The sequence below is a fragment of the Zingiber officinale genome, chromosome 10B, assembly GCF_018446385.1.
Source record: "Zingiber officinale cultivar Zhangliang chromosome 10B, Zo_v1.1, whole genome shotgun sequence".
Taxonomy (NCBI): domain Eukaryota; kingdom Viridiplantae; phylum Streptophyta; class Magnoliopsida; order Zingiberales; family Zingiberaceae; genus Zingiber; species Zingiber officinale.
This window is the reverse complement of record NC_056005.1, coordinates 5,180,911-5,208,790: the sequence shown is the minus strand read 5'-3', so window position 1 is coordinate 5,208,790 and position 27,880 is coordinate 5,180,911. Positions and strand designations below refer to the sequence as shown.

The 27,880-nt window shown below is 39.7% G+C and overlaps 5 protein-coding genes across 11 annotated transcripts; 2 read left to right on the top strand and 3 right to left on the bottom strand.

Moving 5' to 3' along the window:
* Positions 1-216: 216 nt before the first annotated feature.
* Positions 217-3,390, bottom strand: LOC122030552. Of its 2 annotated transcripts, XR_006125466.1 has the most exons (5): positions 3,034-3,389; positions 2,692-2,936; positions 1,758-1,865; positions 452-717; positions 217-365 (listed from the first exon to the last, which is right to left on the bottom strand). XR_006125466.1 is itself a non-coding variant. In XM_042589761.1 (4 exons), exons 1-4 carry the CDS (start codon positions 3,299-3,301, stop codon positions 592-594), a joined length of 747 nt encoding a protein of 248 aa, XP_042445695.1. In that variant the 5' UTR covers positions 3,302-3,390; the 3' UTR covers positions 384-591. The 2 variants fall into 2 exon arrangements, 1 of the variants encoding a protein (XP_042445695.1); XM_042589761.1 differs by lacking the exon at positions 217-365 and having other exon boundaries at positions 384-717; positions 3,034-3,390.
* Positions 3,391-4,328: 938 nt separating this feature from the next.
* LOC122030401 lies at positions 4,329-5,261 on the top strand. Its single transcript, XM_042589606.1, has one exon. It carries the CDS (start codon positions 4,329-4,331, stop codon positions 5,259-5,261), a length of 933 nt encoding a protein of 310 aa, XP_042445540.1.
* A 424-nt stretch (positions 5,262-5,685) lies between these two features.
* On the top strand, positions 5,686-7,467 carry LOC122030086. Of its 3 annotated transcripts, XM_042589245.1 has the most exons (3): positions 5,686-5,844; positions 6,108-7,252; positions 7,367-7,467. In XM_042589245.1, the coding sequence occupies exon 2, from the start codon at positions 6,199-6,201 to the stop codon at positions 7,240-7,242; it is 1,044 nt and encodes a 347-aa protein (XP_042445179.1). In that variant the 5' UTR covers positions 5,686-5,844; positions 6,108-6,198; the 3' UTR covers positions 7,243-7,252; positions 7,367-7,467. The 3 variants fall into 3 exon arrangements, with proteins under 3 accessions (XP_042445179.1, XP_042445176.1, XP_042445177.1); XM_042589242.1 differs by having other exon boundaries at positions 6,108-7,467; XM_042589243.1 differs by having other exon boundaries at positions 6,004-7,467.
* Positions 7,468-12,193: 4,726 nt separating this feature from the next.
* LOC122029906 (lipid droplet phospholipase 1-like) lies at positions 12,194-18,379 on the bottom strand. Of its 4 annotated transcripts, none has more exons than XM_042589044.1 (11): positions 18,237-18,379; positions 17,732-18,141; positions 16,959-17,026; positions 16,136-16,206; positions 15,662-15,931; positions 14,564-14,724; positions 14,418-14,473; positions 14,245-14,297; positions 14,045-14,174; positions 12,736-12,833; positions 12,194-12,502 (listed from the first exon to the last, which is right to left on the bottom strand). In XM_042589044.1, the coding sequence occupies exons 2-11, from the start codon at positions 17,944-17,946 to the stop codon at positions 12,431-12,433; spliced, it is 1,194 nt and encodes a 397-aa protein (XP_042444978.1). In that variant the 5' UTR covers positions 17,947-18,141; positions 18,237-18,379; the 3' UTR covers positions 12,194-12,430. The 4 variants fall into 4 exon arrangements, with proteins under 4 accessions (XP_042444978.1, XP_042444979.1, XP_042444980.1 ...); XM_042589045.1 differs by having other exon boundaries at positions 18,219-18,367; XM_042589046.1 differs by having other exon boundaries at positions 18,266-18,354.
* Positions 18,380-19,338: 959 nt separating this feature from the next.
* On the bottom strand, positions 19,339-24,268 carry LOC122029305 (homeobox protein knotted-1-like 6). The gene is made up of 5 exons (XM_042588242.1): positions 23,694-24,268; positions 23,457-23,579; positions 23,223-23,364; positions 19,868-20,118; positions 19,339-19,773 (listed from the first exon to the last, which is right to left on the bottom strand). The coding sequence occupies exons 1-5, from the start codon at positions 24,060-24,062 to the stop codon at positions 19,570-19,572; spliced, it is 1,089 nt and encodes a 362-aa protein (XP_042444176.1). The 5' UTR covers positions 24,063-24,268; the 3' UTR covers positions 19,339-19,569.
* Between the last annotated feature and the right edge of the window lie 3,612 nt (positions 24,269-27,880).

Genomic DNA, 27,880 nt, shown 5'->3' with positions numbered 1-27,880 from the left:
AACACGTAAAAATCGAACAAAAATAAAATAAAATAAATACTGTACATATGTATTCCAAATGATATTTTATCTTTTGCAAAAAGCCACTTAAAAAAAATCAAACAATAAAAGTTCGACGACTGTTAATGATAGGCATTCAATAACCAAGGCCGAACTGATCATCTAGATTAATAAACTGGATATATAATATAATGTCAACTAAAAAAAGTGATTGAAGTCTAAAATATTGTCCAGCCTATGGTTCAAGCAAATATTATATTACCTGATTTGGAATATCCCATTCAGTCATCTAAATAGTAAGAGTATTCCACGTCATTGATGTTTGTACTGCAGTGCTGAAGATGAGAGCAGCCATCTTTGATTGGCTAAAATTTTGCAAGAGATTAAAAAATTGACATTTATTAAAAAAAAATTCAATAGTAGAATTGAGCAACAGTGATCTGAAACATACTATAAATACGGTTTCAAGATTTGTCTCGTCAGCCAAAGTTCAAGATTTACAAGGGGGCAATCTTTAGATAATCCCCCATTTAAAGGGGACCTATGAACAAGGCAGGTATAATAGAACTTGGTCTGAAATGTGAGAGGAAGTCAGTACAGATTCGGAGCCACCTGAGAGAGGCTTTCTTCCTCTAGCAGTGCATATGGATCTACGTGCGGTGGTGACGATACAGGCGCTCTGTTGCTGGCATCATGGACGAAGCTTGGCCCTAAATACTGTGCTCAACACAATACGTAGATCAGGTATGATAACAAAACGTATCAACAAATGATCTTGTTTATCAGCTTGTCATGGTTGCTGGAGAACAATGAGTATGAAAATATATATCAAGCATTTTAACTGGATTATAATCTATATGTATCGTTCATGAGTATATTTTTCCTTTATTGTGATGCAGGACCAACCCGATATGATCCTTTGAATTTGGTTATAACTTTTGACTTAGATTCGAAATCAAGCTCGCTCACGCGTATAAAATTTAAAAATTTATGTTTATTACGGGGACCAGTAAACGTCAAATTTCGAACTCAAAAAGCACCGTTTAGTCTCTTTTCAGAGATTCCTAAGATCTTTTTGCTATTTTTAATAATTTCTGTTTTTGGTATTTCTGGTATTATGATTAGGGTTTGTCTATATCAAAGTCATTTTGTTAATTTCTTTCTATTAGGATTTCTATTAAGAATTTTTTTTAATAGGAATTCTTTATTATGATTTTTTTTTCTTTTTTTAAAGTCTTGGGGTCTATTGTCTATATAAACATCTATTTAATTGTTAAAAATTTATCATCTACTATTAATGAAGTTTCATTTTTTTTTACAAACAGCGGATTTTTCTTTGTTCTCTTCTGTTCTCTTCTTACCTTCTCCTTAATTTTTCTTTCTCGTTAGTTTGTAGGATAATTGCTATGTTGTCCGACTTCATGTTGCTGCTCTACAAGGTTTCACATAAGTAGTAGCTGCCGGTTATCATCTTTGCTTGAGAAATAGCTTCTCATAGGTAAGGCCCCGATTCCTTTAGTGGAAGGAACTGACACCGTTATTCACCTTATTGTTGTGTTGGATTAGGTAACAAAAAAGTGCATGGTCGGGTTTCTCCTATAGTTTAGGTTGTCTGCAAATTAGGCAAATTATAATAGCCAAACACCTACAATTGTTATACTTTGCATAAATAAATAGTATTCACATTCCATCTTGCAAATTTCTACGTCACAAAACAAAAAAGTACGAAAATCAGGAATAGGAATATGAACACTTACAATGTACAGAGCAAGAAAAAGCGCAAATATGACAAGCATCACAGGCCCAAAGCCTAGAAAGAATGTTCCACCAATAGTTAGAAGCACTTTAGCCCTTGGAATTAATCCCTGTACAAAATATATATTGTTATCCTGATAAGAAAGACAGAGACAGATAAGCATTAAGTAAACCATGTGGCAAGTCTACCGAATCAAGTTTTCTATTCCAAAACTGTTAATGATTACGAATTGCTGCTACAGAGTGAGAGCTCAATAGCAGAGATAATTTTAGTAATTTCGTTCCTTCTAGCCGTTTTCCCTCTTTTCCTACTCAACAGAAAGTAATGAGCGTTATGGTGCTTACTCCCAGTCCCATCTTTCCTTTCCTTCCTCACCTCTCCCATCTGAAGTAACCAAAATCTCAAGTACAATATGATTTCTTATAATTTTATGTTGCTGGTGTAATTTACAAGGAAGAAAATACAAAAGCTTAATCCTGGGTAGCAATGAAACTGTGTGGGGTGAAAGAATTAAGGTTGAATTTAGTGCATCTCAAAATGGAAGCTACTAACAGAAATGGCACCAAAAATCAATCAGACATGGAATTTAGTGCCTTTGATTCATGCAATCGATAACCACTGCACAATTAGATGCTGATTGCAACAACCCTCAGTTTTGCGAGTTCAACTCTGAATCCAATCTACTGACTCGAGCTCAAAGGAAAGCATTGGATCTACACGTGGTTGAATATTGTTCTAGAAAACAACTGATCTAAAAAGAAAATTGCAAATCGAAGGAAATCACAGCGAAATCGTCGAATTCTTAGATAAGAACTGATTGATTGAACGAATGAAATCAGTAAAATCTCAACGATAAATAAAGAACAGCACGAATCTCTGTAAAAATATCCCCGGCGAAAACGTGCAATAAGAGCGTTGAGGCAAAGGGAATAAACCTCGAGGCCCTCGCTGTTCAGAGACATGGACAGTTCTCTTTGATCCGACAGCTTTTTTTCGAGCTCCGCCGACGCCACACCATTCCTCTTCGTCGACCCACCGTTCCCCTCGCCACCGCTGCTCTCTTCCTTCGACTCCAACGGTCCGATCGACGCACCCCCATCACCCTCCTCCAACAGCGTGGTGGGATCCAAACCCCTTCGCTTGAGCTCCTTCATGAACAACGACTCCGGCTGCACATCCCCTGAATCCACCTCCCCGACAAAGAGGACAGATTGAGAAACAACGAAAATAAACTTTCTAGCCGACCAAAAAGGACGAGACTCTAGCAATTCACTTGCCTTTGGACTCGCCGCCGTCCTCCTGCATGCGGCAGCGGAGAAAGACGGCGGAGGAGCGGGCCGAGCGGCGGTGAGGCGGGAAGGACCGCCGTAGACGGAGCGCCAGCGAGAAGCCCGGTCTGGCGAGCTGGAAAGCAGCCATGACTGCCTCAAAGGGTTCGGAGAAGTGAGCGGAGCCACGCAGCGTCGTGTGAAGGATCGAATCACCGTTCGTGTCGATTGCCGTACACACGCCACGAAGCGAGAAGCCGAGAACACGGGAGAGCATCGGTTAACGGATAAGAGAGGCCGGAGGGGTCCTCCTACTCCACTGGTTGTTTGCCTCGAGACGGGATTTGGTATCTCAGGCGTCGTGGATTGGTTCTCTCATGTTGTCCCCACGTGGCTCTTCGATTTGTGTCCATCCACACACACTTCTGTCAATGACACGCGGATGGCAGGCGCCGGAAGGGTCTAAAAAACACAGCCGCATTTGGCGTCCGCTTTCCGCGGGATTGCGTGGCGAAGGGGCAGCCTTGACGTGGACGTCGCCTTCGGCTGACACGCTATGCCTGCTGACACTGCATTGTGGTGTAACTTTGTGGGGGGCAACGTTGGGTCACCGAATCCAGCGATTTAAAAAGCCGTTTAAAAAATCGAACCGGACATGCTGGGTCAACTGTGAAAGGATGGCAACCCAAGTGGATGCGGATAAACATTAAACATACAGAGGCTGATCTCTGTTTGTAGATAAATTAAATATTACTGACTTAAAATAAAATAATTCACTTATTCAAATTCATAAGGATTTCAACGAACCTGATTTATTCATGTTTAACAGCCATCTTTTTCGTTCAACTACACACAGGAAGGAAAGAAAGAGGATTCCATAATTTGGGCTCCGCGGCAGAAGCAGTTGTGGCCGTCTGTATCACTGGAGTATTTAAAGTAATGATTTGACATATAAATATATTAAAAAAAATTTGCCAATTAGAGAATATTTTTCAGTCAAATTATTTTTCTTATAAAGATGCGATTAGGAATGTGATAGGAATTTCTTGACAGGTGATAATTTATTTTTTTTCGGAAATTACATCGTGGTTCATTGAAGTAAAAGCAATCCGTTGGTTGACGTTTCCGCTTCCCAACGGCAAAGCGAAACGGGCGGGGTCCAGACGGAGCTTCGTCAACGTCGCCGAGTCCAAGATCTCTTCCATTTCCGTGATTCCTTTCATGCTTTCACCGGAGTGAATGCCGCGCGAGTCGATACCGACTGTTATTTAATTCAATGCGATCCTTTCCTCTGCTGCATGCCCATGACGACCACCATCGCATTGGCGGACTCCGACGAGGAGATGGCGGATGAACCGAGGCCGCGGGCCTCCCTGGGCCTCGCGTGTTTCTCCTTCGCCGCCTACGCTAAATATCTGGTCGGCCACCTTCGCGCCTCCGGCGTCCCGGTCGCTCCTGGACTGTCCGAAGCAGAGCTCGCTGCCGTAGAGTCCGCCTACGCGTTCGCCTTCTCGCCGGACCTCCGTAATGTCCTCCGCGAGGGCCTCCCCGTTGGCCCCGGCTTCCCCAACTGGCGCTCCGCCTCACCGCAGCAGCTCCGCCTCCTCCTCGCCCTCCCAGCCGACGCCCTCCTCCGAGAGATAGCCGCGGGTGGCATCTGGCCCCGGGCTTGGGGACCGCGGCCGAGAGACAGAGCGGTCGCTGACGCGGTGGCGAAGGAGGCGCTTCTCAAGGCCCCGCGGCTCGTGCCGGTGTACCGCAATTTCTACCTTCCGTCAGCGCCCTGCCTCGCAGGAAACCCGGTGTTTTACGTCCGAGGCAGCGACGTCCGGCCCGCGGGGATCGACCTTTCCGACTTCTTCCGACGAGGGCAGCCGCGCGGGTGGGCCGCAGGAGCGCCGATGCCGGCGTGGGCGGCGACTTCTGCTAGAAAGGTGGAGCTATGGACGCAACTGGCGGAGGAAGGAGCGCCGCGGAAGTCACTGATGGATCGGCTGCTGGAGGAGGCGAGGCGGCGTCTAAGACAAGGGGGGTGGAGCGAGACGGAGGTGAGAGAGATGGCGGGGGACGACGACGGAGACGGTCCGAGGGCTTTCTGTCCTGCGAAAACCTCGTCGTTTCGAGTGCAGGGACAAGTGTCGCGGCAGTTGGGTCTGCTGTCCCTTGCGATGCTTCGCGGCGGTTGGAGCGCTGACGACGTGGTGGAGTCGATGGGGTGGCGGACGAGGACAAATTAAACGAATGGCCGAAGCCGATGAAGTTCTGTGAATAATTCTTATACTTTCGCAAGCTTCATTCGATTTGGGATTCTCTTGCACTCTGTTGCTAATTCTTTAAATCAGCCTAAAAAATAATTGAGGGAAGAATTAACTATTCGATAATAATTTTTAATTGGGATGACAAATCAAAAGGACTGACTTGCAGCAAGCAAGGAATTAGAAATGTTGGACTGGACTTGGTCTATTAATGTACGAACACTGTACATTTGGGTCCACTATGGAGCTTGGTTAACCACGTTCCTGCTGCAGTAGCTAAAACTTAAACCAACCCTGCTACGGCACCACCCTCTGACACATGAACAGTTTGTGCAGGTAAAATTAACCTTGAAATATTAAAAAAAAATGGTTTTTTTAAGAAGGAAAGGAAATAAGATGGCACTGTGTGGATGAAACTTTCAACCTTTTGACCACGGCAGCTTCCTTCATTTACATCATCTCTGCTCTGCCTTTCATTTCCTCTTCCTCTTTCTCGTCCTTGTCTTCCTCCTCCTTCGTCAACAGGTTCTCAGGGAAGGAAACAGGAAGAAGCCGCTCTTCTCTGGTATGCTCTGTTTTCTTTCTTCTCTTTTTAAGTTCCCATGTAAAAGAAAAGATTCGTTCTTTTGATGAGCTATGGGGTTTGTCTAGGGAGGGTGCTTCCGTTTTGATCGTATTTGGTGATCGAGTATTTTTGTTTCTTTTTTATGCTTCAATTTTTTAGGAGTGAAGCATGCAAAAAACATGCCCCACTGTGCATTAAACTCAACCGAAGTTGATTGCTACGAGGATTTTTTTTGTTTTTGTTTTTGTTTCTTTTTTTGGCAGACGCTGTTTCTCGGTGTCTGTATTGTGGAAGAGTGCGGGAGTAACTTGGGGGGCGAAAGAAGACAGAGTGTTGTTGTTGACGGGGATCAACATGCTGAGGCAGGTGTCGAGTAGAAACCATAGGGCCAGAGGAGGGTTTAGAGCAAAGACTGCTCTCCAGATATCTACCTTGGTTGCTGTTTGTATCTGGCTGCTCTATCAGATGAAGTACTCTCATGACCACAGGGAGGCTTATGAGGATAAGTTCAATATCGATGAGAAGCAGTCTGAGCTCACTAGTTTTGGCAGGAAGGATCTTGAAGAGGTCAAGCAAGGAGAAATCAAGGAGAAGGTGAGCCAAACTGAACATTCTGAGCAAAAGCTACAGATTGCGCAGAGAGTGGACCGAGATAGGAAGAAACGGAGCTCGCCCAACGAACATGAAGAACGCTCACATGAGGCTCGGGAGAAAAGCTTCAAGGGAGACGATGCCTCCAGTGAGGTAGTCCACAACACCGAAGAAGTGGAACACGACGAACGGACTCGCGAAGCTCGAGAACGGAGCTTCAAAGCTGATGATGCTTCAAGTGCTGTTGGCCATGTTCCCCTCAACGATTCTGAGTCTGAGATCGGAGGGTTTGTTTCGGTGGAAGAGAGTAATTCGAGTTTGGCTCATGAGTTCAACCAAACTCTTCCTGAGACACTGGAGAAGAGGAATGCTTCCTCTGGTGGTGAGCCAAGTGATTTGGAAACTGATCACATTAGAAATGAAACAGGAGTGCTGAAATTTCATGCCAATGAATCAGAAAGTCAAGTTGAGTTAGGTTTGAGATCCAGAGATCTGTCGAATAATCAAAGAAATGTTCAGAAGATTACGACTGTAACATCTAAAAATTCCACACAAGCTCAGAGCAACGAGACAACAGAGGTGGATCCAACAATTGTTGCCAGAGATCTACAAAATCAAACTTCTGTGCCTCCACTTCAAGCCTCAATTGATTCAGCTAACTCGGAACTTCCAACTTCAGAGAAGAAGTCAGATGGTGAAAATCCCAAGACATCTTCACCAGAAAATAAAAGAGAAAGACATCACCTCCCAAAGTCTTTGGACATTGAGAGCATAAAACAGGGCTACAAAGGAGGAGCTGCAAAGTGATAGTATGGATGTAAGTTTTTCATTGCAAGTCATCGATACTATCTATTAAAATGGTCGAGTTCCAAGGTGCCTGTTCTGCTCTTTTACATGCCTCTTAATTTTCTACTTGTATTATAAAATTCAGGAGGCCCAGATCTTGGATAACTATCCTACACATGCGATGAGATATCTTTTGCCTTCAGGACTGATTCCATTTTGACTTGCTACGATCTTATTTATGGAGAATTGATTGGCCTTGCAATGGTTTGTTAATCAGCCAAAGAAACTTATCAATAATGAATGCGTGTCTCCTTGTTGTCCTTTCTGTTAAATCCATTAGCACATTGAAGCCATCCAAACAAAACCCTCAGAACGTTGGACTGTATGAGCCAAAAGCATTTTAATACAAATATAAGCATTGTCAACGGTTTGGTGGTCTGCAATAAGGCAGCAGAAGCCATGAAGACGACTCTGGAGCATGCGCTATCATTGGGCTTGGCCATAATTAAAAGAAGCAACTGTTTGATATTTATTGCAGTAGTGAGTAAAGACTAATGCCTCCGGCCAGCTACCAAGCTTAATTTCTCGCGTTTCCAATGCTGGTGGAATTAGTGAGGGCATCTGTTAGTGCTTTAAATGATTTTTTAAAGAACTTTTTTATTTGATTTTTTGATTTTACAAATCTCTTCAAAAACGGTTTATCGAGTTGCCTTGCACTGAGACTGTATCCTCTGGCATCGCCATAATATGGAGTAGTTTGATATTATGATTTTAATAAATAATAGTAGAGGCGTAAAAATAATATTATATTTAATGTGTTTTAAAAAAAAGGATAACTTATATGAATTTATAAATTCATATCTAACTTTTAAATAAAAGTCCTAATTTTATGTATTCAAATTGCAAAAAATTTAGTTCTACAAGTCTGAGTTTAGGTAATAGAAAAAAAATTTAAGGAAAGCGACCAATCAAAAATTAAGTTGAATTTATTTTTGAAAAGTAAGTTATACATCATTTTAAAAAATTAATTGAAAATATCAGAAGTAAAAATAATGTTATTCATTTTTGAAAAGTAAGTTATACATCATTTTAAAAAATTAATTAAAAATATCAGGAGTAAAAATAATGTTATTCAATGATTTAGAAAAAAAATTTATAATAGAATTTCAAAAGAAATTATATGAAGAATTCTAGTAAAGAGAGGTGTTAACGTAATATATATATATATATATATATAATGCTGTTAGCCTGCGGGACTTAAGAAATGTGCCTGTGCGCAATTTGTTTGCTGGCACTGCAGACGTGGCAAAAGTCAGTTTCTTTAATATGGATTGCTTTTTAACAAAAGCTCAGCTCTCTCCGCACAAACAGTATAGACGAAGCTAGGGCACGATACGCGACTTCCTTCCTCCTCGCACAACTCACCTCCAGATCGTGCCCCTCGGATCTCTCTCGGCAACCCGTCGAAGCTTCTGCTAGGGCACGAAGCTTCCAGATCGTGCCCCTCGGTTCTCTCTCGGCAACCCGTCGAAGCTTCTGCTAGGGCACGAAGCTTCCAGATCGTGCCCCTCGGTTCTCTCTCGGCAACCCGTCGAACCTTCTGCTAGGGCACGAAGCTTCCGTATCGTGCCCCTCGTCGCCTCGCGCGATCTCTCTCGGCAACCCGTCGAAGCTTCCTCGCCTCCTCGCCCGATCTCTCTCGGCAACCCGTCGAACCTTCTGCTAGGGCACGAAGCTTCCATATCGTGCCCCTCGCCGCCTCGCGCGATCTCTCTCGGCAACCCGTCGAAGCTTCTGCTAGGCACGCCCCTCACCGCCTCGCGTCTGTGCGCACAACCCCTCTCTGTAAGCCGAATGAGCTTTGTTCATCTCTGTGATCTCGAATGCTTGATTTTTTCATATCTGTTTTTGAAGAAATATGCACATAAGAGTGTTATGTTTTGTGTTTTTGTCTTGGTTACATGCGTGAATAGCATGTTTAGAGACCCAGTAGTTTATAACTATCTAAATAGCATGTTTAGAGATTTATAAAAATATGAGTGATAGCAAGGACCTGTTCGAATTCATGATTTTCCCCTTGACTACGATGCCCTTCTGTAAATGTTTTCTAAATGTCCATTCTTCTTACCCATTGGCTAAAAATCTTACAAAGCTTAATATTAACAACTATGTTTAGCAACTTGAGAGTCAAAAAAATATGCACATAAGAGTGTTCTGTTTTTATGGATTTCATAAGTTATATCTGTGTGTTTTTGTCCTGGTTGCATGAGCTTGAAGTATACATTTACAATGTTTATTCGGTTTATTTGATAATGATATGCAGAATTTCATTTCATCTACATCTGAAATTTCTTAGCAATGGGTGAAAATCATGGTGAAGATCAGTTATACATTCCTCAAGTTGCAGATGATCGAAAGCCAAAATATAGAATGGAATTCTCATCAATAGATGAGGCATTTTCATTCTATAACTAATATGCACGCGAATCTGGATTTAGTGCAAGGATAAATAGTAGCAAGAAAAATAAGATAACAAATGAGGTTGTGTGGAAAATATTTGTATGCTTTAAAGAAGGGCATACGGATGATCAACGGAATAAACAAGCAAAGGGTGATCAACGTACAAGGGAAAGAACACGTGGTGAAGTTAGAACTGGTTGTAAGTCAAAGATTTCACTTGTCAAGAAACAAACTGGATCTGCATGGGTTGTCACTAATTTCACGGAAGGTCATAATCATCCACTATCGACTCCTTCAAAGGTGCATTTGTTACGCTCACATCGTCATGTTTCAGCAGTTAAAAAAGTATTGACTCAACGGTTTTCAGAGGCCAATGTGCCAACTTGCCAACAAATGCGATTATTGGAGATAAAATATGGAGGGCCCGAGCAAGTAGGTTGCACAGAAAGAGATATCAGAAATTTTGAAAAACAGCAAGTAGTTATAAACTGCTGGGTCTATAAACATGCTATTCACGCATGTAACCAGGACAAAAACACAAAACAGAACACTCTTATGGCATATTTCTTCAAAAACAGAGATGAAAAAAATCAAGCATTCGAGATCACAGAGATGAACAAAGCTCATTCGGCTTACAGAGAGGGGTTGTGCGCACAGACGCGAGGCGGTGAGGGGCGTGCCTAGCAGAAGCTTCGACGGGTTGTCGAGAGAGATCGCGCGAGGCGGCGAGGGGCACGATATGGAAGCTTCGTGCCCTAGCAGAAGCTTCGACGGGTTGCCGAGAGAGATCGGGCGAGGAGGCGAGGAAGCTTCGACGGGTTGCCGAGAGAGATCGCGCGAGGCGGCGAGGGGCACGATCTGGAAGCTTCGTGCCCTAGCAGAAGGTTCGACGGGTTGCCGAGAGAGAACCGAGGGGCACGATCTGGAAGCTTCGTGCCCTAGCAGAAGCTTCGACGGGTTGCCGAGAGAGAACCGAGGGGCACGATCTGGAAGCTTCGTGCCCTAGCAGAAGCTTCGACGGGTTGCCGAGAGAGATCCGAGGGGCACGATCTGGAGGTGAGTTGTGCGAGGAGGAAGGAAGTCGCGTATCGTGCCCTAGCTTCGTCTATACTGTTTGTGCGGAGAGAGCTGAGCTTTTGTTAAAAGCAATCCATATTAAAGAAACTAACTTTTGCCACGTCTGCAGTGCCAGCAAACAAATCGCGCACAGGCGCGTTTCTTAAGTCCCGCAGGCTAACAGCATTGTGTATATATATATATATATATATATATAAGGATGTAACAATCACAGGAAAAATTTTAGATGGAGTAATTGAAGAATTTTCAATAAAGATAGGGTTACATCAAATATTAGTTCTAAGTTTCTATCTTTTTTATATTAATTATGGACGAACTCACTCCACATATTCAAGGCATAGAATCATGGTACATGTTGTTTGCAGATGATATTATTTTGATAGATGAAATACGTGAATGAGTAAATGCTAAACTAGAATCTTGACATTAAATACTAGAAGGAAAATATTTTAGATTTAGTAGAATAAAGACAGAATATATGAAATTTAAATTTAGCAATATTAGATGTAATAAGACAATTGTCTAAAACTGAGAACTTTAAATATTTAGGATCATTTTTATAAAATTATGGATGAATTGAAAGAGATATCTTACAAAAAATACAAATAAAATAGTTAAAATGGAGAATGTCGGGTGTTTTATATACTTCTAAATTTAAAGAAAAATTTTATAAAACTACAGTTAGACCTGTTATGTTATATAAAACTGAATGTTGAGCTATAACTTAAGCACATTATCAGAAGAGTAGAGTTGTAGAGATGTTAATATTAAGATGGATGTGTGGACATACGAGAAAGGACAAAATAAGAAATAAGAGTATTAGAGAGAAAGTCAAAGTTATATTTATTGAGGAAAAATTTCGAAAGACGTGTTTAAAATGATACGACCATGTACTTACACAATTAATAAATTGAGGATCTGGAACTATGACAAACACGTAAATCAATTGAGGAAGATAAAGACCAAAAAAGACTTGGTTAACAATAATAAAATAAGATACAATTTATTTAAGTATATATAATAGAGGATATAATTCAATGACTTAAAAGGATCTATATAGTCAATCACATCTAATGAAATAAAGTTGAGTTATTGTTGTTACTGGTCTGAGTTTCTATTTCAACTTTTTTTTTTGGTTATCAACACCAAATATCTAGCTTATGCTGAATGGTGATATGTTCGATCCTATAAAAATTTCTACCATTTGGTAGGGTAAATATGGAGTGATCCAATCAAATTGAATTGGCCTCTCATTTGCGTTTCCATTTAACTGGTTGTACTGACCGTAGATCCCAATTCGTGAAAAATTGCTTCTAGGTTAAGACCGAGTAAGTTGGTATTCCAATAACAAATGAATATAAATTACACAAACATTGATAGTCAGATTGATATATCCCGGTTTTTAACTACATAAAATAGAGGAAGAAGACGGAAATTTCAATGCTCAAAATCCTCTTACTCACATTGACATAGAACATTGATTTACAAATATGAAAGGGTGTGCTTAACCCTAATAGTCTGGGGAGCCCACTCCCCCACTATTTCCACAAAAAATGTTGTGAAAAGCCAATTGGCAGACAAAGGAACAAATAATGGGACAAGCTTGGGTAAATAAAATTGAGATTGCCCAATGCCATATTGTATAATTTCTGAAGCAAACTTCAAATATCGGCTATAAGCGAAAATTGTCAATCATGTGGAATATAACGTCTGAACCATCTGAATTTATCATGTAGGTCTTCACCTGTAGCAAATAGAGAAAATTTTCAAATTTCAAACTAAATCGTGTGCTAAGTGTGTGCATTTCGATCAAGCAAATTGCAAAATTTATGCATTTGAGTAACATTAAAATTATAATAGACAATTTCTGGTCTAGAATCAAAGAAGGAAGCACAATTTCTTGCATCTATATTCTTTACATGCATGAAGTGTGTGAATGTCTTATCTCTATATGTTCTAGTGGCGTCAGATCAATACCTGAATAGTACTGTGAGCAAAAAATCTTTGTTTACTTCCACGGAAGCTAACATCTACTCTTTCCCAAGGAACTCTATTCAAACCGTCAATCATAGCATCTGAAAAATTCAAAAGAGATGCCTATAAGTGGATATAGAAATCTTGAAGACGGTATTTGGATGACAGAAAACAGCGACTAAGATCATTCACAATTTATAAGCATGGTTTTTTATGAATAATCCTGAAAGGCCCTCATCGATGTTCTATAACAATCAGGTAGCTTCACGAAAGACCATACTGTGTTATTTAGGAAAGTTCATCTTAGAATTTTAAAACTTAATTGCATATAGGGTGATCACCCTTATATCAGGTAGCTTCACGAAAGACCATACTGTGTTATTTAGGAAAGTTCATCTTAGAATTTTAAAACTTAATTGCATATAGGGTGATCACCCTTATCTCATAGCTCCTCCCTTATGCAACCTAGAAGGAAGGTAAATCCGGCCTGCGATGTATTTCGCATACGTTGAGAATCGACCCCATGACCAATTGGGCAACACCACATGCAACACCCCATGACCCCAAATCCTGTTTTGTTTGCTGAAATCAATTAATATCCATGATTAACTAAATATAATATCCTTGTCAAATCTACTTTTCTGGCCACTTTCAGAGCGAATGATTGTTTGTAGCTGTATCCTAGTCAAAAGGGGTTAAAGGACAACCCAGGACAACCCCTTTGAGAATATTCAGTAGCATGTAGGAACAACCAATTCTTTCGCCAAGTCCATTCACCTAAGATTGTAAAGGTGGTGTTCATTCTTACAAAGAGGCAAATAGATGTGTAGGGAACGTTGTTCCGATGCTTTAGTTTTCATATGATTTCATCGTATTGCTTTCATATTTTAAACCTGTGAACCGGTTTGATGTAACTTTCAGGTTTTTGCCACAGCATTGTTAGAACCTAGGACAAACTTTATACCAATATTGTTATGGTGGAAAATATTTTTTTATTGTTATATGATGGATTAAAAAAGATGCACACTTGTAAGGAACTTATAATTAGGGCAAGTTAAACAAGTCAGAATATTCATGCAACACAATGTTAATTGCTATTTGGGAAAGATTTAACTTAAATCTCATCTTCCTGATGAACTCTATATAAGATCACCTAAGAAATCCACAGGTCTCGCTAGTCTTATTCAACTCTAATTTATTCAATACTAATTGGGTAAAGAATTGCATCCAAAGGATACTTTTGATGAGAAAATATAATAAAAAAAATTTTAAAAAATAAAAATTAAACAAAAAGTAATGGGTAATGATGAACCTTCCATATCACTGATAGTTTTTAATTCTTTGGTGGTTGCTGGAAAATTCATCTGAGGGACATCAACAGTTGTCGGTTTCTCAACATAAATAATGTGTGGATATTGGCTATTTATCATGAAATCTTGGCGCTGCAGCATGAACACACATTTAGATCTGACTAAAGCACAGCTACATTATATCTAATAATGTAAGTTTTACCTTAGGAAGCTCATGTTCACGTCGTATTGATGATGTCTTCCTTCCAACGATGACTGAAGTCGAGTTAAGTATTTCTGGAAGATACACATGATAGAGTATGCAATGATACTAACAATCAAACAAGGTAATAATTTCAGCTAAATAAATTACTACTAGAAGGCAGAGCTGGATACAGTCAAAGCAAACATTCGAGTATGCAACGCGCCGCTTAAAAGATAGCAAAGCAGACCTGTAATTCATAAAACTAATCATTGAGATTACAATTCTTAACGGGGGGTGAAAGTCTTAATATTTAGGTCTATAATAAAACAAAGCTCACATGAATCGAAGATCTCCACAGTCACTGACCATCTGAACCAGAAGAGGAAGTTTCCCATTATCGTGGTCTTTAAGAAATAGATGCTTTCCTGATCTTCTGAAAATCCAACAAGTTCGGTATGCCATCTTTTCTAACTTATAGGAACCATGAAAGAGTGGAATCTGAAAATTTCAAGTAATCATTACCTGAAAAAATGCTTCAAAGATGACAATGATTTATCAAACCTCAAATATTCTCCTTACAATAAAAAGGAAACCTACAATTGATTTGTGCCTTTGGGCATCATCAGAATGATATATTTAGCTAGATGGGAGTAGACAACTTAGTGACTTGGTTTGAAGCCTTATATAGAGGAACTATTGGTTTGAAGCCAAATTAGTGAGTTGTAGTCTATGACTTATCTCTTTCCTGGAACTTTATGTAGGCTTACAGAAATAGAAGCTTAGCTAAGGAGGGACCAAATTCAATAAACTGAAGAAATTCAGTCATCTAGGGAGTTGCTTAAACTTGAGGTTAGTAAACAAAATATTCCTATTCGATCAACAATATCCTTCGGCACTGACTAGAAGGATTTTCTAGTTGACTAACGAGTATAGTGTTGTTTGTCTGATGATCACTTGTGCCCAAGTAGTTTACTAGTGGCTATTTCAGTTGACTGAAGGTGAACAAAAATAGACTTGTAGAGGTCTTTCTGTATAAGATTCTCTGAATACATTATTGAAACTACTACAAATAGGTGCTTACATTGCTCAATCCAAGGGCTTGGATAGGGTTTCATTAAGCTTTCACCATAAAAATCAAATGTTTGAAATGTGTCAACCATCTCACTCAATCAAAACTAGAGATCAATAATATCAGTCAACCAACTCAAATCATTTGTGTGTTTTGCCCATATAAAGAAGTAAACAGTTTAAGGGAATTGAAAGCCAAATTGACTTCTATTGTAGATTAGATTATTTAAATGCAAACAAAGAGTTAATATTAAATATCATGCTATGGTATGATGCAACATGGATGCCATAAAGCAACTCTTACTAATTTGAACAAGTGAGAGTATCCACTCAATATCTGAACATAAACTTTAGCTTAGGAAATCACCTGTTTGTGCAATCTTGACCCAAGATGAGGTGTTGCAAAAGTGATAAAATTCATTGGCTCAAGTCCAGCGATCTTGCCTTTAATTTTTTCATCCACAGACTTTGCTCCCACAGGATGATATTCGCAAGCACCATGTTCCTCTAGAATACATTTTGGTACTGTTTTCTCATATAAGATACCAATTGCATATCTTGCAATCAAGCCCCCTAGTGAGTGCCCCACGAATGATATCTTTTGAAGGAAAGGCTTGCTAGCAACTATTGAGATAACCTGATATAAAATTTTGTTAGCTGATGAAATAGAAAATTCATTGTAAACAACAACCAATTGATAGATAATCCAGCAGGTTTTGAAATAAATGCATAATTCATCATTTAGATAACTAGGTGGTTGATATCTAGGATAAATTTCTATATCTCTCAGAGCAGCATCTACTAACAGTGATATCTACTATCCAAGCAAAAAGATGGCAACCTCTTTTGCTAATCGTTCGCCCATTACATCAACACCATGGAAAGTCAAAGTTCCGTAGTTAGATTCACTGCCTGCAAAAGCAAAAAGTAATGATGAGATCAAATATACTAATAATAATAAAAAAAGTATTTGAATTCTTTTAAACTATATCTCTATCAAGAGGAAGGAATACGTTCTTCCGTAATTTTCAGAACAGAAAGCATAGGTGAGCAGTTTTGACAAAATTTGCGACTGTTCATGTGAAACAAGGTTACCTACTGATCATATTGTTCCGAGTATTGTGGCCGTTAACAAACAAAAACTTGTTTGAAGTGGAATTATCTATGTAATCATAAGATGAATAAGCATAGAAGATTTTCTCACAAAATTTACTTCTATGGAGATTGGTGATTTTCTCTAGTTTTTGAGAATTCCACATTTTTTTCTTGCTAGATATGGATAACTATTTATCAAGTATTTGATTATCTTCAAAATCTTGCTAAGGAGAAGTTGTTCAAAAGTTTACATAAACACAATGAATACGCAGAGTAGATGTATTATAATATCTTCATGAAGTTATGCGCACCCATTCTCTCAAGTATAGAATCCAAGCATACTAATATTTTCTATACATCATTAAGCAATTCCAACAATTCTGTCAGATCATCAACTGAAAGTTATATACTACCAGATCAAACAATGGAAGATGGTAAACACCAACATCATAATTGTGTATTGAAACTACTATTCAATCACCCGAATTAAAAGACTTGTATTTATCTGATAGTTTAAAATTCACCTCTTGTTATTACAATTTTAGGATATAGAAAGAAAAGCTGCTTACAGTGAACCATAATATCCACCGGATGCTTTTTCACGAATTGTTTGGCAGCGTATTTCCAATTCGCAGCACTGCAAGGAAAAGACACGTATGTCAACTGAAAGTTATGCAAACTGCGTTTCAATTTTTAATTAATGAGCATCACATGTCAAGCAAGCCCATCGTTCTAAATACGCATTACCATCGAACCCTAGGTCGCACGGATCGCCGAAAAGCGTCATTCATCAATCAGCTGAACGTTTCAACTGGAACTGTAATGAACTACCTGCCAAGGTGATGCCCATTCATGGCGCACTCCGGTAATAAACAAATAGAAAAATTGATCGTCGTCTGCACTGAGAACCAACCACTTTATGGATCCCATATCGGTGTCCGACAAAACGGTCTTTGCTGTCACCAATTCGAGCATAGCGATTGGTAGATGACGCTGCCTGGTGTTGCAGCTCTGTCCCAGATTATTAACGAGACCATGAGACAAGAACACACGACAATTTTCGCCATCATCCCTCAACTCTCAACTCGACAAGCCCACACAATACCGTGATTTGGCGTGCACTAAGATGCCACCTTTCTATGCTTCAGCTCCGTGAAAGCAGCGCCAAAAAAAAAAAAAAAAAAGATGAAAAGGGGGAAAGGCCTCGATTCAAAAAGCACACGAAAACAAATTCCAAAAAGGAGAAAATGACAATAAAGCAAAGCAAATAAGCAAATTCGTTCGGCAAAAGAAAAACACAGGATAAGAAATGGTGGAGATAGGTGCCACCGAAGAAGCATACCTTCCGACGATGCCATTGACCATCACCACCAGATGCGTCGGCAATGGACTATCCTCTGCCACTCCACCATCCTGCACTGGAGGCGCGGCTGCTCGAGCCCGAGACGACTTAAGGAAAGTAGGCAGCCGGAGGTAGGACGAGTACCGCTTCCGCTGCCTCTTTCCGCTACGCCTGCCCGCATCTCCGAGCTCCGCATCCGATCCGCCTGGCGCCATCTTCCCCGATTTCTCTGTCCTGCTCTCACGCCTCGGATTAATTCGCCGATATCAGATGCCGGGGGGCTTCAACGATGCGATCGTGGCCTTCTTCACCGTTTTATCGCTCCAAATCTTCAACTCGCGATTCCAATTCTCAAATCGTTCAGGTTTAGCGGGCGATTGTTCTTGTTGGAGCAATGAGCAGCATATCCCCTGTTTAAATCCAAACACAAGTCACCACTTTATTGACGAAACACAAGTGGTCAAACACGTGGAGGGAAAAATCGCACTTTGCGCAGCGAAAAAACCTTCGATCCGTGTCACGGATGATACATACGAGCCTGACTTCCAGAAGCCGATCCGTGTTCTCCTTTGACCATCGATCGGCCGCCTAAACCTCTCCTAGCTCTCTCAGTTTCCTTCCTGGAAGATCGTGCCATTGCGTTATTTGCAAGCATCGGTCGCTCAACAAACAAGGGACCCACCTGATTGACCACTAAAGATTGCGTTAATTAATTAAAATCTTAAATCACAGTCACCAACGTCAAATTGATCGAATATTGATTGCATTTTCATTTTAAAAAAATTGTCGACACGATGTATTAAAATATAAAATCTATTGTCGTATATTTACTTTTTCATTCGTATTTCTTTTTTATTTAAATTATTATTATTATTATTATTAATAACTTTACTGATAAAAAAAATAATTTTACTATTTTTTAAATAATATTAAAAATTTTACAACTTAAAAAAAAAGAAAATAAAACAAAAAATTACGAGAAGGGTGTTCAAACCTCCTCTCTCTTGTGAGAATATTGGGATGCTCTAAGCAGCCGAATAAGCACAATTAAACGAAATAGCATCGACAGTCGACCGTCATCATTGGAGCTCCGCGAACTGCTACCCTTCTAGTGATTGGAAGTAAAGGTAGGCGGGCTCCAGAGAAACTCGAGGGTAAACTTCAGAGTGAATCTGTTAATGGTCCGTTCTCCCGATTCTTTCGTCGAGTGGCCATCTCGACGTTGACTTTGGCGTCCTAGCGTGTTGGACAAGATTCTGAATTCGAAAAAACGCATGCGTTATGTCAAATAAATTTAGAAACTTCCAGAGTGAGATTCGTTTTGCTTAACAGAAAAATAATTTTAAAAAATAAATTCTAGAAACTTGAAAATTTGACCAACCGTCGATCCAGATTAGGAAAAACAAAACCTTGATTATAAAATTTAAACTATCTATCACATATTAAAAAAGAGAAAATAGTACAGATATTATTTAATTATTAGCGCTGCTTTTAGATTCCCAATCGAATTAATTTTATTTCTTTTAAATGAGGCCTGGCATTATCACGAATGTTCAATGAGTGTAGCTTCAGAATCGAAGCCATTGCCAACCAAGAAATGTGGTACGTAGACACTAAAAATTACGAGATTAAATAATTATACAAACAGAGCATTCACCTTAAAACGACGACGTACACAGACCTAGCGATCGAGTAGCATGACGACAAAGTGTAGCATGCGATTAATACAGACAGAGGGCTTATAAAACTAGTTATTAATTAACTTGCCCAAATAATTACTCGGTTAGGAGGACAAGGCCTCTGATGCAGTAACATAACCGATCGAGATCGATCTCGACTCAAGGTCCGAGATAGAGGCCGTCGCCCATGAAGTACTGGCCGTCCATGTACAGAGCAGCATTCGGAGCGTGGTAGCCATCCATCACCACGAACTGCATGTCCTCCGAGGGCTTCCAATGCCTCTTCCTCTGGTTTATGAACCAGTTGTTGATCTGCTTCAGGTCGAGCCCAGTCGACTCCGCCAGCGCCACCTTCTGCGTCTCCTGTTCATTCGGAGTTATGGTGCTTCAGCCGTGTGTTCGCTCGAACGGTTTTACTAGCGGGAAAGTTATTGAATAGTGATGAAGAACGACTCACCGAGGGGTATGGCCATTTGTAATGGAGTTCCCACCAGTTGAGCAACTGCTGCCGCGCGTCCTTTGGGAGCTTGCCTTTCTTCTTCTTCTTGGACAGTTCCTGCCTCAGACTGCTCAGATAGCCACTGTACTTCTTCAGGAGTTGGTGCTTCAGCTCGCGGTCTTCGGCCGACGCGTCCGGCTCCGGGAGTTCAGTTTCGCCGCCGCTACCATCTTGGTCGTCTTCGGAGGAGCAAACCCCAAACTTATCATCTGTGTCATTGGCATCCCAACAGGTGAGCACGGAGATCGCAAGAAAGAAACAACAATGCTTGTTGATTACTAACAATCAATGCGCACTGGATTACTAGGAATGCTTGTTGCTTAAAAGCTGTTGTTAATAAAAGGAGAAACGATCGAACAAGTAATTATCAAGCATGTTCAATAGAATTATTTACTAACCTTGAGAATGGAAGGCATTGAAGGACCTGTAACAATACATATCGATATAACAAAATGATTTAAGATAATGATAAAAGAAACCTATACAAGTGTAACCATATGCTTAAAGCTTCCTTTAGTTCCAGCCTTAGGTAGACTTTTTCCAGCTTGCAAAGAACAAACATAGTTGGCAATTAAATTTCATAATCTTCATTCAAGTTGAAGAAATTCAAAAGCCTAATTTTGATTTTATAATTAAAGGATATGGCACAATTGCCCCCACAAGAAAATGATTGATAAATAAAATATGCAAACTAAAATATTTTACCATTAATGAGACAAGTTTTTAATCAAAACTCAGATTTTGCACTGTAGTAATAAGAATCTTTAAAACACTAGTCAAATTGTATATAATTAAAAAACAGAAACCATATTACATCAGAAAAATTAATCAAAAGTTGTACATAACAGCAAAATCAACCAAGGCATTCTATTATGTCAGACAATAAACATATGAAGATAAGTGAAGAGAATAATCAGATAAAGGTTTTAGGAAATAGTTTTCTTTTAAATTGAAAAAAATGGACATGAGTGGCATAAACTCTTGCTATACTCAAGCTGGTTAAAAATGTCTAATAGACTTTAACAATTGCAAAGAGGGTATCATAGGGAAAAAAATATCTAGTAGATATTTCCCTCGGAAAAGCCATTGACGCCCATGTGATCATTGGTCACATAGCTTACTATCCCTACAATATAATGATCCCTCCACAATCATCATTTCTGGTTAGTTAGTCACGACCGAATAGTTGACCTTAATGAAGATCACCATAATTAATGTTCATAAGTCAGAATTATTGGTTGGAACAACCAAATGGTCCCTAATTTTTCAGAGATCATGGGTATGATAAAGAGATCGTGAGCACAATCTAGGAGGTATCTATCCATTCCATATATATAAATACTCAAGTACATCTATCATTTAGACACTAATGATTTTCTTACCTTCTATCTTCAAATTGAGGTTCATATATTAGCTATTTAGTAAAATCTTATTTTTCATTTGCAACAAACCCTATAATAACATTAAATATAGGAGATACATCTATAGGCTTTACTTTAATCTTCCTCTCTTACTTTAAAGAACACATAGAAAATATTACCAATATAACAAATTTATTTCAAATAAATACATGCTTCATTTTTTATATTAACTTGTGCAGTAAATTATGAAATATCATTTCAAGCCATCTAAAATATATTCAAAAAAAATTGCAACAATGATTTTTCTTGAGAAAACACATATCAAGTATTCATCACAGAAAAAATAAAGGAGATCTACATATGTGAAAAATAACAAATGGATACAAATTAGGTTAAAAAAATCATATACTATAGACTACAAAAACACCAAATAGAAAATTATAATTCCCAACTTTTTGGAGTCTAATAAATGACATAATTGCTAAAATCAAACATATTTTATTAATGAATCATGTAAAAAGGAAATCCTATCTTTTATTTAAAAAAAGGGCGAGAGAAATGATTTTGTATGAATTATAATTCCATGTCAACTTCAATATATCTAGTTTAAGTTATGATAATACACATGGTACTTGAACTGCTTTAATTAAAATAAGACGCGGAGCCAAGTAGAATATCAATTTAACCAGTATAAAAACAGTCAAAAACTATTGTATGAACATCAATAGATCCACAGTCGATTACACATGACGTGCAGTACTATTTAAAGGGGGTTCATACTTTCAGTTTGGCGAGAGCTTAATTACAAGAAAGAAGCCTTGTTTATCGATATTTGCCATCAAGTTAGTAAATCTGATTTGGATATCATACAAAAACATTTTAGCTTACACAACGTTAACTATGTACTGTGTTGAATATAGACGATCAACTTTTTACAATAACGTGCTGTCGATTGAACGTAGGACGGATTCCTGAGGAGAAAAGCCGTAGAATGACAGGGAATAATACAAGTAAAAAAGGCGAAGAAAATTGAAAGCTTGACAAAATGAGCATCCTATGCCCCCCTTAACTCCTTGCGGATCCATCACGCAGAAGCAACTCGAAATGAAAAAGATATCAAAAATGATAGTGAGGTGAGAGAGAGCAAAGGGCGAGAAATATAAAAATAATTAAAATACAATTTTAGCCAAGAACATGGGGAATGATTAATCGATTATTCTCGAGGTAGAGGGAGTCAAGGCGCATGTTCTCCTTGGAACCCTAAGAACACCACTCTCCCTCCCCTCGTCAGAACTCAAAAGGCTAGCTTTATGTCAGTCTTCTTCCTACTAGTTTAATAAAGAGGGAGTCCCGCACACAAACGAGAGAAGCGTTGGGGTGGAAGAGGATCGGTTTTAAGCAAGAACTAAAAGAGAACTGTGAGATGGCCAGAGTACCAAGCGAAGCCTCGAGAAACTAAACCCTAAATATACATCTATATATATAATATATAAACCAACAACCACAGGCTACTTTCCCATCCCAAGCCTGAAAAACTAGCAAACTAAACTATAGAAACGTAGCTAGATAAATAGTGACCACAAAATAGAGTGAAAAGTATTGATTAATAATAGGGGCAGTGGTAGTAGAGGAAATCGGTAGAGTGTGGAAGTGTTCGATTAACTAATAATTAATTATATATTAAGGGGAAGTCGAGAGCCGTTCACAGAAGATCTTTCGCCTCAGCTTTGCGTGAAAGAAGGGATTCTCCTCGTAAAGATGCACGTACTTCGCCTTCTGACATACGGCAGTAGTAGTAGTGCATCTTCATCCCTTCCCCCTCTCTTCACTCTTAGCTAGAATCCATGGAAGGGAGGGACAAAGGGCTGTGCTAGCTTAGCTTTCTCACTCGAAACTCATGCTGTGTAAAAGTTACCGAGTGGTGTATCCGATGATAATAATAGTTAAGTTACCTGCTGTCAAGATGCGAAGGGAGGCATCGGTGAGGGAGAGGGAGTTGAGTTGAGACTCGACCCTGCGGAAGAACTCCATAGCTTCCTGCAATGGCCTCGTCAGCTCTTCCCTGTATTTGACCAGCATCTCGTGGTATGCTTCCTGGTTGTCACCATCAACACAGCATGATTAATAATATATATACTATTCCCTAAATTGGAGGGAGGGAGGGTTTGTTTGGTTAATTAGGGCACCATGAACTGGTCCAGCTCGGGGTCTGTGTGTGTGTCCCGGCAGATCAAGCTCGCCCGTTGCCTCATCTCCAGCTCCTGTGCCACGGCCGAGAGCCGGTCCACCACTTCCGGCGGAGCTCCGACCTGATGATTAAATTTTAGAATTAGTCTGACATATATACACATATATATACGCGCGTGTGTATATATATAGTCGGAAAGTTAGGTTAGATCGGCGAGTGACGGAGTGGTGCATGCCTTTTGGCAATCGATGTAAGCGGTGAGGAGGTTGGAGTACTGGGGGTGCGAGACAATCTTTGCCTTGATGGCGTCGATGTCGGAGGCGGGAGGGAAATGGGAGGAGGAGGCGCCTCCGACGCCTCCCTCGTGCTTGCCTTGGAATAGAAGTGCGGCCGCTGAGTTTTGGTGGCCGGCGAGGAGTGTCGGGGCGGCGATGCCGCACCCACCGCCGGCCTTGTCAAACACGGAAGCATGAGCGGTGCCTCCGGAAGTAGGCGGCGGCGGAGCCGCAGCGACCGTTGCAGCATGATCAGTTGCAGGTTTCGAGGCCGCGGAGCACATGATGCCTCCCCAGAGACTGCCTCCTAGCTGAGAGAACTCCTCCATGAGGAACAACAGTGGTATAATGAATTAGATTAGGATAGAGATAGATAGATAGATAGATGGGTGGATACTGAAATGGAGGAGGGCAAAGCGGAGGAGAAAGATGGGGAGCAGGAAACCCTAGAGGGGGAGGAGCTCGCCTTTAATCGATGAAAGGTGAGAAGAGGCAGAGCCCCTGGAGGAGGTTCTAAAAGGACCAAGAGAGATGGGGACGCCACGAAAGAGAGAAAGGCATGCAATCCAAGTGCAACTGTGAAAGTGTGGTGCCCTGGTGGGCCCACGTCAAATCATGGAGATGGTATTTAGATTTGCAGTGCATCATTAAATTAAGAATCCAACGCCGAGAAAATTTAATTAATTAATTAATTTATGGTATATATATATATATATATGACATGTATCATACGTAGTCCCCATTGTCCTGCTAAGCCAGGAAAGCGGAAAGCCTGTACACTACTGTAGATGGAGGATATAGATCTTATACCAATTCATCCATCCAGTAGAAGGCTAGCTATTTATTAATGCCATTCGTTCTCTCGTTCTTTGTCAAGCTAACGTGTCAGATCAGACGACTCTCGGGAGCTTTGGAAGTTGGACGGTGGTAATTACTTGATCTAGTTTAATTGGCTTAAGTATGCTTTTATTCTTATTAAATATACTTGTCGATCGATGTCTTTTCTTAAGCGTCTTTATAATAGATACTTAATTAAGAATGTTTTGTTTATGCTACCTTCTCCTTGTACGTTTTCAGATAAGAGGTTCGTATGAAAGTCAAACTCGGTGAAAACGACGAGTATAATTTGTAATAATATATTGTCCGAATAATTAATTGCATTGTTTCCTAAAAGGAAAGCAGGGTATTAGGCGCCATTTGTTTACGTATTATCCTGTCTGAAAATTAAGTTAGACAAAGGCCTATAATCGTTGTAAATAAATCAAATGTTCATGAATAAATTTTATGTTCGGTTTGATAAAAGTTTATTTATGTTCATTCAATATACATTAAATTAATTAAACAAACAAATTTGAACAGCTCGTTAAGCTAAACAAATAAGCTTGAACACATATGTGTTCAACTCGTTAACGTTCGTGAATAACGTTCGTGAACAATATTCGTGAACAACGTTCATGAACAATGTTCACGAACAATATTTATTAATAAAATTCTTTTCAATATGCTAAATAAATAATAAAATAAAATAAAATAAATAAATAAATTTAAATTATCAATCTTAATAACCATTCAAATAATTAAAAGTTTCAAACAATCAAACAAGCTTAAATTAACAATTAAAAGTTTCAAACAATCAAACAAGCTTGAATTGAGAACTTGATAACATCTAAACGAATCAAGCTCAAACCAAGCTCAAGCCAAGCTCGAACCAAGCTTGAATTGAGAGCTTGATAGCATCTAAACGAACCAAGCCCAAACCAAGCTTGAATTGAGAGCTTGATAACATCTAAACGAACCAAGCTCAAGCCAAGTTTCAAACAAGCTCAAGCTCATAAAAAATAAACCAAACCAAGGTTGAACACTCATTTCAAAAGCTTGGTTCATTTTAAGCTCGGCTCGGCTCGGCTCGGTTATCTTATCAAATAAGCTTGAACACCCTAAAGCTCGGCTCGGCTCAGCTTATTTACAACCCTAATCATAACTGAGAGGTAAATGAGAGAGGAATATAAGGTATTATAGACTCATGTACTGATTGTCCTCAAAAGAAGGGAGGGGGAAGGACGTCGCCAAAGGTACCATAGACTTACACACTCATATATCAAGCGCCGGGGAGCATTGTGCCCAAAAATTAGAGAAAAGGTCTCTGGAGCAGGTCCTCCGACATTTAAATCAGTCCCCATAGAAAAATATGTACTAAAGAAGATGGACAGTAGTAGATGCGGACGCATGTGCACGTATCTGGTCAACAGAGAAGCCTCCCCTTTTTATATTGCTTTATACAATCTCCGGAATTATGCCATATCAGAGAACGTCGGATGTCAAAGTAGGTTGGGAGATGGAGAGTATACAGCGGACTCCCTTTGAGTAGAGGAAGGTTCCATATTTAACATGTGGCAGAGTATCAGAATATTCCCTTACTAATAGTTGTTATTCTCTTACAGATGGTTGCGATTTTCTGACAGATTATGATTCTCTGATAATGTTGTATCTTAGCGTACCAACCGCCCTGAGTCCAACACAGAGTTGGAATGATATTGACATCCAGGAAAGCATGGAAGGGGCAATGGCCTGATGACCTGATCGACATATGGTTGGTCGGAAGTACCCCTTTTGAGCCCGGTCAAGAACTGAAAAGGCCCGACTACCACCTATCCTTCATTGTTGACCTTCATCTTATCGTGACCTTTAACTTTTACGTCCTCTCAACCATTAATTTCTAAGTGTTGTTGGTGTGTATATATATATTTGATATGCTAAGCGACGTTTTGTGCGCGATCGTGAACGACGCACAGACGTGGTGTTGCCAGCTCAATTTTTTTACAAAAGAATATTCCATTTATTTTCTCTCCCCTTCGGCCTTCTTTTCAAAACATCACCTAGCGAAATTTTCCAATTTCTAAATTTCCCTCTCCACTCTCTCTCTTGCGCCTTCCTTCTTCGGCATCCGTCGGACCTCACGCTCCTGTCAGGAAAGTAAAGCAAAGTTGCTACAAGCTACTTGGCTCGCAACTCTCTATCTCGCCGCTCTCTCTCTCTCGCTCTCGTCTCTTCCTTCATCGACAACGCCACGTTTGACAGCTACTGTTGTGCTTACCATCTCTCTCCAATCTCGATCGTAAAGACGACGTCTTTAATTCCTTCTATTTCTTACCCAATGGTAATTCGTTTCATTTAATTTGTTATTCCCCATCGTGATCCGAACATATATTAGAAGGATTAACACTATAACGTGCAAGGACGATGCCTGCTACAAACGCTTGCAGACTGCAGCCACATGGAAAGGTAGCTGCTACATGTTGTAGCAGCTACTTCAGTAGTTAACTGCTACACCTTGTAGTAGCTAACTGTCCATGTAGTTGCTACAATGTGTGGCAGTCACTTGCTAAGTCATTTTTGTAGCAACTACATTTTCTAGCAGATATTTTCCCTAAAAATATTTAAGTTGATGTATATCAATTTGGTAAAAAATTATTTGAAATTATTTTTGCTAATGCAGTGCCTTTGCTTTACTACTAAACGTTACAGCAGTAACTTCGCAGATAACTATCCATATAGCTACTACAACTTGTAGCAGCTAACTTAGAATGGTGGTCGTAGAAGGAAGGATTTATACTATAACGTGCAAGGCCGACGCCTACTACAAATGACTACAGCCACTTAGACATTGAATGCTGCTACAAGTTGTAGCAGCTATTTCGATAATTAACTGCTACACCTTGTAGCAGTTAACTGTCCATATAGATGCTATAACGTGTAGCAGCCACTTGGTAAGTTGCTTTTTCAGTAGCTACATTTTCTAGCAAATATTACCCCTAAAAATATTTAAGTTGATGGATATCAACTTGATAAAAAATTATTTGAACTTATTTTTGTTGATGCAACGCCTATGCTTTGTTGTAAATGTTGCAGCAGCAACTGCGTTGCTAACTATCCATATAGCTGCTACAACTTGTAGCAGCTAACTTGGAATGGTGGTCGTAGAAGGAAGGAAGAATTTATACTACGACGTATAAGGCCCACGCCTACTATAAATGCCTGCAGCCACTTGGACATCGAATGCTATTACAAGTTGTAGCAGATATTTCGACAGTTAACTGCTACACCTTATAGCAGCTAACTGTCCATGTAACTACTACAATGTGTAGCA

What these genes read in the sequence shown, in the direction of transcription:
- LOC122029906 (XM_042589044.1), bottom strand. Translation starts at nt 17,946, where the DNA reads ATGGCGCCAGGCGGATCGGATGCGGAGCTCGGAGATGCGGGCAGGCGT. An exon ending in GGTCAAGATTGCACAAACAG is followed by an intron (nt 14,725 to 15,661) that starts GTGATTTCCTAA and finishes TGAAATTTTCAG; the next exon opens with ATTCCACTCTTTCATGGTTC. An exon ending in AACTATCAGTGATATGGAAG is followed by an intron (nt 12,834 to 14,044) that starts GTTCATCATTAC and finishes TGAATTTTTCAG; the next exon opens with ATGCTATGATTGACGGTTTG.
- LOC122030552 (XM_042589761.1), bottom strand. Translation starts at nt 3,301, where the DNA reads ATGCTCTCCCGTGTTCTCGGCTTCTCGCTTCGTGGCGTGTGTACGGCA. An exon ending in GGACGGCGGCGAGTCCAAAG is followed by an intron (nt 2,937 to 3,033) that starts GCAAGTGAATTG and finishes AGGTGGATTCAG; the next exon opens with GGGATGTGCAGCCGGAGTCG. An exon ending in TGAACAGCGAGGGCCTCGAG is followed by an intron (nt 1,866 to 2,691) that starts GTTTATTCCCTT and finishes TATTTTGTACAG; the next exon opens with GGATTAATTCCAAGGGCTAA.
- LOC122029305 (XM_042588242.1), bottom strand. Translation starts at nt 24,062, where the DNA reads ATGGAGGAGTTCTCTCAGCTAGGAGGCAGTCTCTGGGGAGGCATCATG. An exon ending in CTTACATCGATTGCCAAAAG is followed by an intron (nt 23,580 to 23,693) that starts GCATGCACCACT and finishes TTTAATCATCAG; the next exon opens with GTCGGAGCTCCGCCGGAAGT. An exon ending in CCTTCGCATCTTGACAGCAG is followed by an intron (nt 20,119 to 23,222) that starts GTAACTTAACTA and finishes CCAATGACACAG; the next exon opens with ATGATAAGTTTGGGGTTTGC.
- LOC122030401 (XM_042589606.1), top strand. Translation starts at nt 4,329, where the DNA reads ATGACGACCACCATCGCATTGGCGGACTCCGACGAGGAGATGGCGGAT.
- LOC122030086 (XM_042589245.1), top strand. Translation starts at nt 6,199, where the DNA reads ATGCTGAGGCAGGTGTCGAGTAGAAACCATAGGGCCAGAGGAGGGTTT.